This window comes from Ursus arctos, unplaced genomic scaffold (assembly GCF_023065955.2).
Source record: "Ursus arctos isolate Adak ecotype North America unplaced genomic scaffold, UrsArc2.0 scaffold_2, whole genome shotgun sequence".
Taxonomy (NCBI): Eukaryota; Metazoa; Chordata; class Mammalia; order Carnivora; family Ursidae; genus Ursus; species Ursus arctos.
This window is the reverse complement of record NW_026622874.1, coordinates 51,252,056-51,268,301: the sequence shown is the minus strand read 5'-3', so window position 1 is coordinate 51,268,301 and position 16,246 is coordinate 51,252,056. Positions and strand designations below refer to the sequence as shown.

The window sequence follows — 16,246 nt, the reverse complement described above, 5'->3', positions numbered from 1 at the left end:
ATTGAAATATGTTAATTTCATTCTGCAGTTTATTTTAAACTTTATAGTTTTATTTTATTTATTTCTTTAATAACTTTTATTTTTTTTATTAGTCACCATACAGTACATCCCCAGATTTTGATGCAATGTTCCATGATTAATTATTTGCATATAACACCCAGTGCACCATGCACTGTGTGCCCTCTTTAATACCCATCACCGGCCTATCACAATCCCCCCCCCCCCATGAAGTCCTCAGTTTGTTTCCCAAAGTCCACAGTCTCTCATGGTTCATTCCCCCTTCTGTTTACCCCCACTTCATTCTTCCCTTCCTTCTCCTACCGATCTTCCTATTTCTTATGTTCCATAAATGAGTGATACCATATGATAATTGTGTTTCTCTGCTTGACTTATTTCACTTAGCATAATCTCCTCCAGTCCCATCCATGTTGCTGCAAATGTTGTGTAATCGTTCTTTCTGATGGCTGAATAATATTCCATTGTATATATGGACCACATCTTCTTAATCCAGTCATCTGTTGAAGGGCATCTCAGCTCCTTCCACAATTTAGCTATTGTGGACAATGCTGCTATGAACATTGGGGTGCATATGGCCCTTCTTTTCACTACATCTGTATCTTTGGGGTAAATACCCAGTAGTGCAATGGCTGGATCATAGGGTAGCTCAATTTTTAACTTTTTAAGGGACCTCCACACTGTTTTCCAGAGTGGCTGTACCAACTTGCATTCCCACCAACAGTGAAAGAGGGATCCCCTTTCTTCACATCTGCTCCAACATTTGTTGTTTCTTGCCTTGTCAATTTTTGCCATTCTAACAGGCATAAGGTGGTATCTCAATGTGGTTTTGATTTGAATTTCCTTGATGGCTAATGATTTTGAACATTTTTTCATGTGTCTGTTAGCCATTTGTATGGCTTCATTGGAAAAGTGTCTGTTCATATCTTCTGCCCATTTTTTTATTTGATTATTTGTTTCCTGTGTATTGAGTTTGAGAAGTTCTTTGTAGATCTTGGATACTAATCTTTTATTTGTGGTGTCATTTGCAAATATCTTCTCCCATTCTGTGGGCTGCCTCTTAGTTTTTTTGACTGTTTCCTTGGCTGTGCAGAAGTTTTTATCTTGATGAAGTCCCACAAGTTCATTTTATCTTTTGTTTCTCTTGCCTTTGGAGATGTGTCATGAAAAAAGTTGCTGTGGCCAATGTCAAAGAGGTTGCTGCCTATGTTCTCCTCCAGGATTTTGATGGATTCCTCTCACATCGAGGTCTTTCGTACATTTGGAGTTTATCTTTGTGTATGGTGTGAGAGAGTGGTTTCATTCTTTTGCATGTAGCTGTCCAATTTTCCCAGCACCATTTATTGAAGAGACTGTCTTTTTTCCACCGGATGTTTTTTCCTGCTTTATCGAAGATTGGTTGCCCAAAGAGCCGAGAGTCCATTTCTGGGTTCTCTATTCTGTTCCATTGGTCTGTGTGTCTGTTTCTGTGCCAGTACCATGCTGTCTTTGTGATCACAGCTTTGTAGTACAGCTCAAAATCCGGCATTGTGATGCCCCCAGCTTTGTTTTTCCTTTTCAACAATTCCTTGGCAATTCGGGGCCTTTCTGGTTCCACACAAATTTAAGGGCTGTTTGTTCCATTTCTTTGAAAAATGTCATTGGTAGTTTGATCGGGATGGCATTGAAAGTATAGATTGCTCTGGGTAGCATAGACATTTTAACTATGTTAATTCTTCTGATCCATGAGCATGGAATATTTTTCCATTTTTTTGTGTCTTCTTCAATGTCTTTCAAGAGTGATTTGTAGTTTCTAGAATATAGGTCCTTTACGTCTCTGGTTAAGTTAATTCCGAGATAACGTATGATTTTTGGTGCTTTTGTAAATGGAATGGATTCCCTAATTTCCCTTTCTTCAGTCTCATTGTTCGTGTATAGAAATGCAACTTATTTCTGATCATTGATTTTGTATCCCACCACATTACTGAATTGCTCTATAAGTTCTAGTAGTTTGGGGGTGGAGTCTTTTGGGTTTTCTATATAGAGTATCATGTCATCTGCGAAGAGAGACAGTTTGACTTCTTCTTTGCCAATCTGGATACCTTTTATCCCTTTTTGTTGTCTGATTGCTGTTGCAAGGACTTCTAGTTCTATGTTGAATAATAATGGCGAGAGTGGGCATCCTTGTCGTGTTCCTGATCTTAAGGGAAAGGCTTTCAGCTTTTCCTCTTTGAGAATGATATTCGCTGTAGGCTTTTCATAGATGGTTTTTATGAGATTGAGGAATGTACCCTCTATTCCTACACTCTGAAGGGTTTTAATCAGGAAAGGATGCTGTATTTTGTCAAACGCTTTTTCTGCATCAATTGAGAGGATCATATCATTCTTGACTCTTTTCTTGTTGATATGATCTATCACACTGATCGATTTGCAAATGCTGAACCACATTTGCATCCCAGGGATGAATCCCACTTGGTCTTGATGGATAATTCTTTTAATGTACTGTTAGATCCTATTAGCTAGGATCTTGTTGAGAATTTTGGCAACCATATTCATCAGGGAAATTGGTCTGTAGTTCTCCTTTTTGATAGGGTCTTTGTCTGGTTTGGGGATCAAGGTAATACTGGCCTCATAGAATGAGTTTGGTAGTTTTCCTTCTGTTTCTATTTTTTGAAACAGCTTCAGGAGAATAGGTATTATTTCTTCTTTGAATGTTTGGTAGAATTCCCCAGGGAATCCGTTAGGCCTTGGACTCTTGTTTTTGGGGAGGTTTTTGATCACTGCTTCAATCTCTTCATAATTAATCAGTCTGTTTAAAAAATCAGTTTCTTTCTGTTTCAGTCTTGGTAGTTTATAGGTTTCCAGGAAGATATCGCTTTCTTTCAGGTTAATTTATTGGCATAAAGCTGTTGATAAAAGTTTCTAATGATCCTTTTTATTTCATTGGTGTTGGCTGTGATCTCTCCCCTTTCATTCATAATTTTATTAATTTGGGTCCTTTCTCTATTCTTTTGAATAAGTCTGGCCAGTGGCTTATGGATCTTATTTATTCTTTCAAAGAACCAGCTTCTAGTTCTGTTGATTTGCTCTACTGTGCTCCTGGTTTCTAATTCATTGATCTCTGCTCTAATCTTGATCACCTGCCTTCTCGTGCATAGGTTAGGCCTTTTCTTCTGTTCCAGCTCCAGCTTCTTGAGGTGAGAATATAAAAACTGCATTTTAGATTTTTCTATTCTTTTGAGTGAGGCTTGGATGGCTATGTATTTTCCCCTTAGGACTGCCTTTGCAGTGTCCCATAGGTTTTGGACCAATGTGTTTTCATTTTCATTGGTCTCCAAAAATTGTTTAAACTGATTTTTAATTTCCTGGTTTACCCAATCATTCTTGAGCAGGATGGTTCTTTGTTTCCAAGTGTTTGAGTTTCTTCCAAAATTTTCCTTGTGATTGAGTTCCAATTTCAAAGCATTGTGATCTGGGAATATGCAGGGAATAATCTCAGTCTTTTGGTATCGGTTGAGACCTGTTTTGTGACCCAGTATATGATCTATTCTGGAGAAAGTTCCATGTGCATTCGGAAAGAATGAGTATTCTGTTGTTCTGGGGTGTAGTATTCTATATATATCTATGAGGTCCATGTGGTCCAGTATATCATTCAAAGCTCTTGTTTCTTTGTTGATTTTCTGTTTAGGTAATCTGTCTATTGCTGAGAGTGGAGCGTTGAGGTCCCCTACCATTAACGTATTATTATCTATATGTCTCTTTATTCTGGTTAAGAGTTGGCTTGTGTATTTAGCTGCTCCCTTGTTGGGGGCATAGATATTTATAATTGTCATATCCACTTGTTGGATACATCCTTTAAGAATAATATAGTATCCTTCTGTATCTCTAACAACAGTCTTTAGTTTAAAATCTAATCTGTCTGATATGAGAACTTCTACTCCAGCTTTCTTTTGAGGTCCATTGGCATGAAAAATGGTTTTCCACCCCTTCACTTTCAGTCTGGTTGTATCTTTAGGTTCAAAATGAGTATTTGTAGACAGCAAATGGATGGGTCATGTCTTTTTATCCAATCTGCAACCCTGTGGCGTTTTATGGGAGCATTTAGGCCATTCACATTGAGAGTAATTATTGAGAGATATGATTTTAATGTCATGTTGCCTGTGAAGTCTTTGTTTCTATAGATTGTAAATTTCTGTTCTGTATCACTCTTGGGGCCTTTTTACTTTTATAGAACCCCCCTTAATATCTCATGTAGGGCTGGTTTGGTGGTTACAAATTCCTTCAGTTTCTGCTGATCCTGGAAGGTTCTTATCTCTCCATCAATTCTGAATGACAGCCTTGCTGGATAAAGGATCCTTGGCTGCATGTTCTTCTCTGATAGAGCTTTGAAAATACCCTGCCAACCCTTCCTAGCCTGCCAGGTCTCTGTAGACAGGTCTGACATTATTCTGATATTTTTCCCTCTGTACGTAAGGATTTTCTTCCCCCTGGCCTGTTTCAATACTGTATCCTTGGATCTAATATTTGCAAATTGCACTATGACGTGACGTGGTGTAGGTCTGTTCTCATTGACCTTGGGAGGGGTCCTGCCTGCTCTTGGATACAAATGCTTGTTTCCTTTGCCAGATTAGGGACGTTCTCAGCTACAATTTGTTGAAATATCTCTTCTAGACCTCTCTCTTTCTCCATCCCCTCCGGGATGCCCATGATTCTGACATTGGAACGTTTCATCGAGTCAGTAATCTTCCATAATCTACATTCTTGAGATTGGATTTTTTTGATCCAAGTTTCTGTTTTAACTTTCTCTTCTACCATCCCATCCTCCAATTCACTAATTCATTCTTCTGCCTCATTTACCCTGGCCAACAGAGTGTCTAGTTTAGACTGCACTTGATTCATAGCATTTTTAATTTCTGCCAGATTCGCTCTCATTTCCACCCTTAGAGATTCTATATTCTCATTAATATTTTTGTTAATATTTTTTTCAATCCGACACATCATCTTGACCATTGTTACTCTGAACTCCATTTCTGACAATTTGGTTATATCCATATCCATCAGTTCTGTGGCAGAGGCCACAGACTCATTATCTTTTCTTTGCTGGGGGGCAGATTTCTCCTCCTCATTATTCTGATGAGGAGAGGTTGCGGGGATGCCCAGAGCCCAAATTATTGACCAGGACCCAGGCAGTGTGCACTTGTTTTATAGGGACCTTAGGGATGTGGGCTTCTCGATTTTTCAGCCTGCCTTCTGGGGGAGGGGCCTGCCGCACTGATACTCAGGCAACCCTGTTTGGGTAGAGTCTCCCTGTCCCCTGCAAGGGGGGGATGGGGATGGAAACAATGTGAGCTGGTATTTCTGGGCTTTTGTTCTCTGGCGGCTTTCCCTGGTGGTTTTCTTTGGCTCTTCTGAGAGTCAGAGCAGCAGTGGCCAAATCCTAGCCTCTGTCTCAGAGCAAAGAGATCGCAGTCTGCTCTCCTCTGAGCTCTCTTGGCCACTGTAACTCTGTTTCTGTTGGTGCTGCTAATAACCCTGCAGTGTCCCTGGTTGTGTGCCCCACAGCCTCTCTCCCAGCCCTCACTTCCAGGGCCTGCACATCTCTGTCCTTTGTGCTTCTAACACCACCAGCCGCCAGCCGCCCCCGGTTCCTGTGCAGGCTCCCAAGCTCCCGAGCTCCTGAGCTCCCAGTTTCAGGGTGGTTTATGTGTGCTCCAGAGCTCCAGTTTTCAGTCTGGTTGTGCAGGTGCTCCTGAGCTCCTGGTATGAGTCCAGTTCCAGTGAGTGCTCCGGAGTTCCAGTTTTCAGTTTGGACACAAGCACTCCCAAGCTCCGGGTATCAGTCTGGTTCCAGTGAGTAATCCAGAGCTCCAGTTTTCAGTTTGGACACGCACATGCTCCCAGGCTCACAGTTTCAGTTTGCTCTCTCGTGGATGCCAGTCCGCGAGTCTGCCCACTCCCCCATGCAGGTGACTACTGCTTCCCAGTGCCCGAACGCTGCGGCTCCCTCCCCCTTCCGTTTATCTTCCTATATCTGTGCACGGATTCATGGCTCCCTGCTTCATACCTCAATACTCAGTGCTGGAGATGTTCGTTTGTAGAGATCCAGAAGTATCTTCCAGCATCTCAGGCTGATTCCGTGGGTGTTCAGGATGGTCTGGTACCTATCCAGCTCGACTCAGGGGACCAGCTGAAAAAGGGGACCACTACTCCTCCACCATCTTTTCTTCTCCTTGCAGAAAGTGGTCGCTTTTCTGTTCATAGAGTTTCTGCTACTCTTTTCTTCGTTCTCCAGTTGCATTCATAGGTATTCAGAATGGTTTGGTAGCTCTCCAGCTGAATTCCTGGGACCAGATGAACTTTAGGTCTCCTGCTCCTCCGCCACCTTGGAACTGGAAGCCCTAAGCTTTATAGTTTTAATTGTGTATTTAACAGATTCAGTAAATGCCTTTCCTGGCAAGTTTGCTACATAGCTGATATAGGTGGAAACAACCCTCGATTCCTTTCCCAGGGAGGCTTGAAAATTACCTTCTCAGAACAATGTGGTTTGGATATTGACGACACTTTATACAATACTTCAGGATTAATTGAAAACTTTCATGAACATCTATACGATAAAAGAGAAACCGAATTTTGTGTTGATTAGCATACTTGACTTCCTTGTTGGATCCACACAGTGGATATATTCACGAGCCCTTAAATACATTCATAGCTCAATTTGATGAGGGAGCAGAAGGCAAGTTGAGGACAAAGCAGAAACTGACGCTCTGCAAACCCCCCCCCCTCCATGGGATGTATGTGACATTCCTCAGGCACTCCTGGCTGCCCTCAAGGACAAAGAAATAGTTAACCTATAGATACCACAATCCCTCAGTTTACAAATGTTTTAGCAGTCTACAAGAACAAAGCATCTCTGGCAGTAACCTAGCTTCCAGAAGGGAATGTAGATACAATTGAATGTCCTTGTAGTCTGCAGCCTCCAGGAAGTTCCTGACTATCTTCATGTTAATGCCTTAGGAGAGGGGTAAACCGCCTTGACTTGACAATGGCAAGGCCTTGGTATCCTGTGAGTCTTCTTTAACATATGAAAGTATTTTCTCAACCTCCCTTTTTCCTTACCTCCCCCAACCTCATAGTATATAATCAGCCACCCCTCACAACCCTGGTGCAGCAGCTCTCTCTGCCCATGGGTCCTGTCCGCATGCTTTAATAAACCACCAATTTTGCACCAAAGACACCTCAAGAATTCTTTCTTGGTCGTCGGCTCTGGACTCCACCACACCGAACCTCACGTGTATTCTGTAACCTCATCAAATTGACTTAAGAGTTGTCTGATGTTCCTGTTCACAGATGTCAGTGCTATGGTCATGCTGATAAGTGTGACACAACAAGCCAGCCCTATCGATGCCTCTGCTCTCTGGAAAGCTTCACCCAAGGACTACAAGTGAGTTCTCTGTTAAATGCATGAAAATCTAAAACAAAACAAAACAAAACAACCCCAAAAAGTGGGGGAGAGGAGGGAGATGGTGAAATGGTGAATATAAATTTTTGGTCTACCTTCTGGATATGATTAAAGATAAATTGATACAAACCTGAAATGTCAATTATTTCAGGAAATTTTTGGTAGAGAAAAATAAAAGCCATCAAAAAGATGAAAATGTCAATTTAAAAAATAAACTCTAGCAGAAAAATAACAACTAAGATTAAACGTTGGGTTTTATTTTACTTTTCTGTCTGTTTCATCAGCATTTTCATGTTTTATTAAACAATTTTAAAGGTGTCTAGATAGAATGGCACTAAAAATAAGGGTTTGGATCCTGCATCTAAAGGGTACTTATACAAAGGTGTCTGTGCAGCATAAGAGTCTTTTGATGCAGGGAGATCTGTGAATTTGAAGCAATTAACTTGAATTCATTCTGATATCAGTAATTCTAATTAATTTGAAAATCTATAGTAAAATGACTCAGAAAATATGTTACTTTTGTTTGGCTATGATGGTCAGGGGAAGTTTCATAGTTGAATTAGAGATTTAGCTACATCTTTAAGAAAAAGGGGTAAATGGAAAAGAAATTCAGATGTATTCATTGATAGAAATATCCAGCAATGACATCAGTAACAGCTAATATGAAAACAAGTACAGCAGCAGTAACAATCATACCAGTAATAAAAAATAAATAGTATGGAGTCTTTGATAAGTGATATTTAAGGCAATTGATATCAATTTGGAAAAAAAAAGTTAAAGCTCTACTTCATGGCATGTATAGAAATCCAGGTGACTTAAAGAATTAAATGTAAAAATAATTATAAATACACTAAATTAAGATTAAAATCAAATTTATAAACCTAAAGCTAGGGATTTTATAAGCAAAACAAATACAAATAGAAACAAAGAAACATATCAGAGCCATGAAGAAAATTATTGACATATTTTGTCATATACATATTTAAAATTCTTTACAGTGTAAAGACTAATTAATCGGATGAACTTGATTGATTCATTCTTATTCAGCCATAATTGTGTGTTTAATTTTTTCCCAACTTGATTGGTTCTTGATTTTAAATTTAAAGTGACATTTATTATATTTTTTCTGGTGTCTTCTTCTTTTGATTCTTTAAGACGCCTATTTCTTTTTCCTTGCAATCAGTGATTTCTTTTATTAACCTCACAATGTAAGCACTGTCGCATAGATTCCTACTTGACTTCTCTCCTAAACCTTGCCCTGTATGTGTGTTTAATTAGCCACTTCACTTTTTTCTGTCATTTGTTTTAAGATATCATGGAACATCTTGTTTTTAAAAAACCATCTGTCAAGATTTTAGGAACTCCATTTATGTCTTCTGAGATTCTTCATCTGATCTAATTTGTTTCCAGTGACAATATTAGTGCATATGGTTCAGTAGCAAGAATATTATCTACAATGCAGACTACCTCTAGCACATTTAGGATGTAGTCCTGGACCTCGGCTTCAACTCAGTCTTTGATTTGGTTACACTTTTCTTTCTTTCTCAAGCCAGAACTTTCATGTTCTAATTCAGATGTTCCTTTGAACTTATTCTCCAGATCATTGCTTTATATTGCTGATCTTTTAATTTATACATTTCATCTTCACCACTGGTTGATAATTGCTTTGAAAGAAAGAATCTTTTACATTTTTTTTGGATTTCTAACATCTAGAGGGTTTGAATTTGGTTTGATTAGAGTATCATGAGAAAAAAAATCTTTTTAAAAAGCATTGATTTTAGTATGTTTGATTGTGTGGCTTATCATATTGTCCCAGAAAGGAAATTAATTGGATGAACTTGATTGATTCACTCTTTATTCAGCCATAATCGTGTGTTTAAGTGTTTGCCAGTTTGATTTGTTCTTGATTCTAAAGTTAAAGTGACATTTTATTTTTCCTAGTGTCTTCTCCTTTTGATTCTTTAAAATAGACACTTCCCTTTCCTTGCAATCAGTGATATATTTTATTGACCTCACCCCTCCTCCCCAAACTCACCAAGAGCTCAGTTAAAACACACTCTGGGATGAATTTAGTAAGGCACCTTGATCTGAATCTATATAGTATATGCAAATTAAGGACTGGGTGATAGTTTCATATGATATATTGTTTTCTGAGTTTCTCTTGCTTTGTTTCAACTAGTTAGTTCTTATCCCCTCAACCCCCGCCCCTTTTCCTTTTGATATCCCATCCCATTTTTTCCCTTTTCTCCCTCTTTAATTGCTCACAGTTGGGTGATTGATATTTTATGATTCTTGGATGATTTCATGCTTCCCCTTAAAAATAGAGCCATTAAATGAATCAAGGCATATGATTGGTTTCAGAAGTCAAGTTGGGATTTTCAGACTTGGTCTCAGGTGGTGACTGTTGGATTATGAACTAGTGAAATAATTAACTATAATTTAGGTTGATAATACATTTTAATGCTTCTTATTTAGACATTAAGTGTCTTTTAGAAACAAAGATAATTTATGAATTTAGCCATAAATAAAAAAGCAACAAATATCATTCACTTAGCAAAGTTTGGCAAATGTAGCCAAATGGAAAAAGTCAATAGACTGCTGAATGATTTCTCAGTCCTATGTTATTTTCAATAATGTGTTGAAAATGAGAAATGATTTTATAAAGCATTCATAAGTATGACATTCTCTTATTGTTATCATTCATAGTATTTTAATACATGTGGGACTTACATATCTGAAAAAGTTATAATAATTTGAAAATATACTTATTCAAATGCTTTTCACATTGTTCTACTTTTAAAATAATAAGTTTGAATATAAGCCATCCATTTCTTATTGGAACCAATGTTCTTTTTAAAGATCTGGACATAATCCAAAAAGAATGTCTTCAATTTCACAGTATTATGCTAACCATTAATAATATTACTCAATAAACAGGGCTTTTGTGAATTATATTACAGCCATTTGGCAAACAGATGAAAACGTAAGCCTTGAGAATATGCCAGTTCTTGGCAATTGGCAGTCTTATAAGAAAGTGTTTTTAGCGGAAGTGAAAATGAAGTCAGGAGAAAGGAGTAGAATGGTAAATTCAGAAGCAAGTTCTGATACATAGCCATTCCAGGGAATTTTCTATATAAAGCATTTTTTAGTTGTTTATAAAATTGGTGTCACAAACTGGTGGTCCACAAGTGGGGACAGTGTTTAAATAGTTTGTTATTTAATTTCCCAAAAAGTTTTCCCTCCTCCTCCTCCTCCTCCTCCTCCTCCTCCTGCATCTGTGGCTTTTCTTAATCAGAAAATAAATCAACACTATGCTATATTTCCCCATGACAGCCTAACTCAAGGTAAAAATACCCTCTTTGGAACTGTCTCATTCTTTGGTTTGCTAACATATTCACTATCCATAGCCTTACACCTGGGTGACCTCACTTATGTAATACCTGGTCCTCTTAATAGATTAAGACTTAGACTAGTGCCTAGAATACATGATTAATTATTCTGGGAATAGCAAAACTGACTAGTCCATAACTCCACTGGTTTATCCTATTTCTTTTTTCCATTCATAAAATTAAAAATGAACAAAACAAAAGCCTTAAGAAAAACTATTACCAAAGACCCCACTGATCCTGAGTTAATCTTCAAGCCACACTTACTTTTTTCTTAAATATTTCATTGTCGTTTGTGATACCTAAAACATCTACCTTGGAGAGGGTACAAGAAATGATTCAATGATTCTCCTCAGTGAAACTGCATAGGAACTCTGATGTATTTTGATATGTATTGGCAGTTGTAAGGCTTTGACTCTAATGTATGGTACATTCCATAAATGATAATGGCATATTTCATTAAGAGAGAATAATTTTAGACTATTTGTGACATTTCTTCTCTAGAAATGACTGAAACAGTGAATAACTTACTGGTTCCATTTTAGGGTTAATCTAGAGCAAAACAAATCCCAAAAGTCTATATACTATTCAGTAACTGTCAAGCAGAATTGAATGTTTCAAAGCAGAATTCAGGACTACATGGTATTTAACTCTTTGTGAATCATTTGATAAGAAACACATATACTCTTTAAATAATTTTTGGGTAGTGGGTAATCACTGTTACTTATACATGTATTTTAAAATTTAAGTGAACTTTTTATTTTGAGATAATTGTAAATTCATGTACAGTTGTATGAAATAATACAGAGATTTCTTGTACCCTTTACTCAATTTGAACCATGATAACATCTTGCAAAACTAGTGATTTTTCTTCTTAAGCAAATTTCCTGAAATGATTTGCATACAATAAAATGTACCCATTTAAAAATGTATCGTTTGATGAGTATTAGCAAATGTATAGTCTTGTGTGATCACCTCCATATTTAAGATTGGAATACTTTTGTCTCTCCAAATATTCTCTTGTGCTCCTCTGCAGTCAATGCCTCCTCCCCAACATTCAATCCCAGGAAACCACCAATCTGCCTTCTGTCACTATAGATTTGCTTTGCCTGTTCTAAAATTTCATATCATGGAATTATTCAACATGCATTCTTTTAGTACGTACATTTCTAAAATGCCTCCCCCCCCGCCACCACAAGTCCCCCTCGCCCTTTTCTTTTTTAGATCATTTTCTAACTACTTGTGCTATTAGCTTTATTGCAATAATGTATCTCTGATTCTCCTGCTCAAGAATTCCATTATAACTATCACAAAGTATGCTTCAAGTCTTAGATACAGAATACAACCTAGGAATTGGAAGCTTAGGTGTGTATATTATATGTCACCTAACACGGTTACATAGTTAGAGTATACCCATTACTCCTCCTCTTCTCTTTACCTGTTCTAAAAATTCAAATGTTGATAGACTCTAGCTTTAAGGAATGTGTTATTAGTTGAAACTTGCATCTTTATGATTTTTCATTTTCTTTTAATAGTTATGTTCATCTTTCAGGAGCTCTTGGCTGAGTGATGCAATCATCCGTGCCTCCGCCAAGCACTGGCACTTTGTTGGCTACTTAGCTATTCTTTCATCATTTTGTGACATCATTACCTGCAAGGGTGGCCAAGTGTTCACAGAGCAATTTATTAGGAACCATGAATACTTCTTTTATTCTTTGGCTCTGATTTGTGACCCTTTTATAGCATTAATCATGGCTTTTATGAATTAACTACAATCAAGCTATCAGTATGCATTTTTGTTAGTATTATAAATAGCAGAGCCAGCTTAAAACATTTTATATAATAGGCCTTCCTACCATTCAATAATTTGAACGGTGCCAACATCACACTCTACAATGAGTATTATGTAAATGAATATTTCCTGTTATTTTAGAAAGTGTGTTCCTTTAGAGCACTAAAGTCCAAAAGTATGAGTCATCATGACTAACTTGAGTCATATTTTTGTTACACATCAAGCTTTCCCAGTAATGTTTTTTGTTTGCTCACAGAAAGATCTTACTCTAAAAGTATTTCATTTTATACTCTAATCTTATAAATACTAATGAATTAATTTTTTATGTAACTAGCATTCAGACAGTTCATATTATAGAATATTTATTAAATGTACATTTAGTGAGTCAAAGCCTAGAATTTCATTTCCTCTCCACACGGTGATGTTATTATTATTAATCCTTGTACTAGTTATTCCATGTTCATAGACAGGAAGACTCAATATTTTCAAGATGTCTGTTCTTCCTACCTTGATCTATAGTTTCAATGTAATCCTGATCAAAATCTCAGAGAGTTATTTTGTGGATATCAACAGGCTATTTCTTTTCCTTTTTTTTTTTTGTTCAATTATCCAACATATAGTACACCATTAGTTTTTGATGTAGTGTTCAATCATTCATTAGTTGCGTATAATACCCAGTGCTCATCATGTCATGTGCCCTCCTTAGTACCCATCACCTGGTAACCCCATCCCTCTACCCCTTTCCTGTCTGAAACCCTCAGTTTGTTTCCTGGAGTCCAGAGTCTCTCATGGGTTGTCTCCCACTCTGATTTCTTCCCATTCAGTTTTCCCTCCCTTCTTCTGTGGCCCTCTGCATTATTCCTTATGTTTTGCATATGAGTGAAACCATATGATAATTGTCTTTCTCTGTTTGACTTATTTCACTCAGCATAATCCCCTCCAGTTCCATCCATGTCGATGTAAATGGTGGGTATTCATTCTTTCTGATGGCTGAGCAACATTCCATTGTATATATGAACCACATCTTTATCTATCTGTTGAAAGGCATCTTGGTTCCTTCCACAGTTTGGCTATTGTGGACATTGCTGCTATGAACACTGGGGTGCGTGTACCTCTTCTTTTCACTATATCTGTATCTTTGGGGTAAATACCTAGTAGTGCAATTGCTGGTTGTAGGGTAACACTATTTTTAACATCTTGAGGAATCTCCATACTGTTTTCCAGAGTGGTTATATCAGCCTGCATTCCCACCAACAGTGTAAGAGGGTTCCCTTTTCTCCACATCCTCACCAACATTTGTTGTTCCCTGACTTGTTACTTTTAGCCATTCTGACTGGTATGAGGTGGTATCTCATTGTGGTTTTGATTTGTACTTCCCTGAAGGCTAGTGATGTGGAGCATTTTTCATGTGTCTATTAGCCATTTGTAAGTCTTTCTTGGAGAAGTGACTGTTCATGTCTTCTGCCCATTTCTTGACTGGGTTTTTTGTTTTTTAGGTGTTGAGTTTGAGAAGTTCTTTATAGATCTTGGATACCAGCCTTTCATCTGTTATGTCATTTGCATATATCTTCTCCCATTCCGTGGTTTGCCTTTTAGTTTTGTTGACTGTTTCCTTTGCTGTGCGGAAGCTTTTTATCTTGATAAAGTCCCAGTAGTTCATTTTTGCTTTTGTTTCCCTTGCATTTAGAGATAGGCTATTTCTAAAGTTTATGTGAGAGACAGAAGACACACAATAGCCAAGACAATATTGAAAGATAAGAACAAAGTCAGACTCCTGACACTACCTGACCTCAAGACTTATCATTAAAGTTACAGTAATTAAAACAATATGGTCTTGGCAAAAATAAACAAATAGATCAGTGGAATGAAATAGAAATAGACCCACATAAATATAGTAAACACTAATGTAAACTGTCACTTTGGATAATAATGATGTGTTGATTTAGGTTTATCAATTTATAATAGTATACTACTCTGATGCCAGATGTTGAAAGTTGGGGATTCTGTGAATAGGTTGGGGCAGGAGGTATAGGGGAACTCTGTATTGGTCTCTCAATTTTTCTGTCAACTTGAAAATGCTTTAAAAATTATAGTCTTTTGAAAAAGTACCATTTAAGACAGTGATGATTGCACTTAAAGAGATCAAAGATTCTTGAATTATTCTTTTTATTTATTTATTTATTTATTTATTTATTTATTTATTTAGAGAGGGCACAAGTAGGGAGAAGAGTAGAGGCAGAGGGAGAAAGAGAGAGAGAATCCTCAAGCAGACTCCCTGCTGAGCATGGAGCCTGATGCAGGGCTCCAGGCGGGGCTCGATCTCAGGACCCTGAGATCATGACCTGAGCCAAAATCAAGAGCTGGTTCCTTAACTGAAGCCACTGAGGCACCCCAAAAGTACTTGAGTTATTCTTGAAGAGTGTGGAATATTTTCAAATTTTAACTTAAGCAACAATTGTATTTAAGAATAATACAGCAAAAGAGAAGAAATGTGGTTAATAACTTCCCCCAAATATAAAGAATAAAAAGGAAACATCTTTCTTATTCCAAATAAGGCAAAAAAGGAGAGGGAAATAAAAAAGTAAAATATATAGAAAATACAAATTCCATATATATCAATAATCATAACAATAGAAATGTATTAAACTTGTCAGAATTAAGTGCTGGCATACACACAAAAATGTAATATCCACTGTTGTCTGAGTAAACCTGCATTAATGTGAGAGAGTACCTTAGGCACAAATGTTAAGAAGGCACCAAAAAACGTGTTAATCACAATAAATAATATTTTACTGTAATGCTTAAAAAAAGGCAAAATGATACTAAAATCCATGAGGAAAAATATATAAACATTTTAAATAAAAATAAGCTGTCATTTTTTTTGTAACTCTTTGTTCCTTAGCAATGAGACCTATTTCCAGTCAGCCACAGCTCCTGACTAGCTGTCTGTAAGGTTATCCTGTGTCTGCCTCACGTGAAGGTTGGCAGTGGTTTAGAAATAGATTGGCCAAAATGATGAGTTATATATAGCTATACCTTTTGATTATAGAGTGTTTATTAACTTGCTCCACTTAGGTCCTAATACAGGAGGATATTTTATAAATGTAGAAAGGGGTACATATTTTTATTTGATCTCAGGTTCCAATATGGCTCAGCATGGCACTGGTGTTGAGATGGTGAGACATATACCTAGAACACAAGCACACATAAAGTTTAAAAATTTAAAAACTGCTTAAGCTATATAATATTAGGTAAAATACATTTTAAGCAAAAAATTTTATTAGAGATTAGGTGCTTTATTACATAATGGTAAGTGATACAATTCTAAACTTACATGCATCTTCTAGCATAGATTCAAAAGTATATAGCAAAATTTGACAGAACTGGAAGGAGAAATTGACAAATCCAACATCAATGTCGGAGACTTTAATATATTTCATTTGGTAATTAATCAAAGACAATTAAAAAATTAAAATCCTTAACAATTGAGAATTGAACAATTTGAAGTTTGATCTAATAGATTCCTGTATCCAACAATGAAAAAATGCACATTCATGTCAAGATCACATGGCAAATTTATGAACATTGATCTAATTGAACTAATCGATAACAATA

General features: G+C 37.0%; 1 protein-coding gene across 1 annotated transcript in view; it reads left to right on the top strand.

Moving 5' to 3' along the window:
• Window positions 1-16,246, top strand: part of USH2A (usherin) — a 676,313-nt gene that overhangs the window by 67,141 nt on the left and 592,926 nt on the right. Inside the window, exon 9 of the mRNA XM_026517347.4 lies at window positions 7,342-7,435. Coding sequence (XP_026373132.2) covers window positions 7,342-7,435 — 94 coding nt within the window. The remainder of the gene's footprint in view (window positions 1-7,341; window positions 7,436-16,246) is intronic.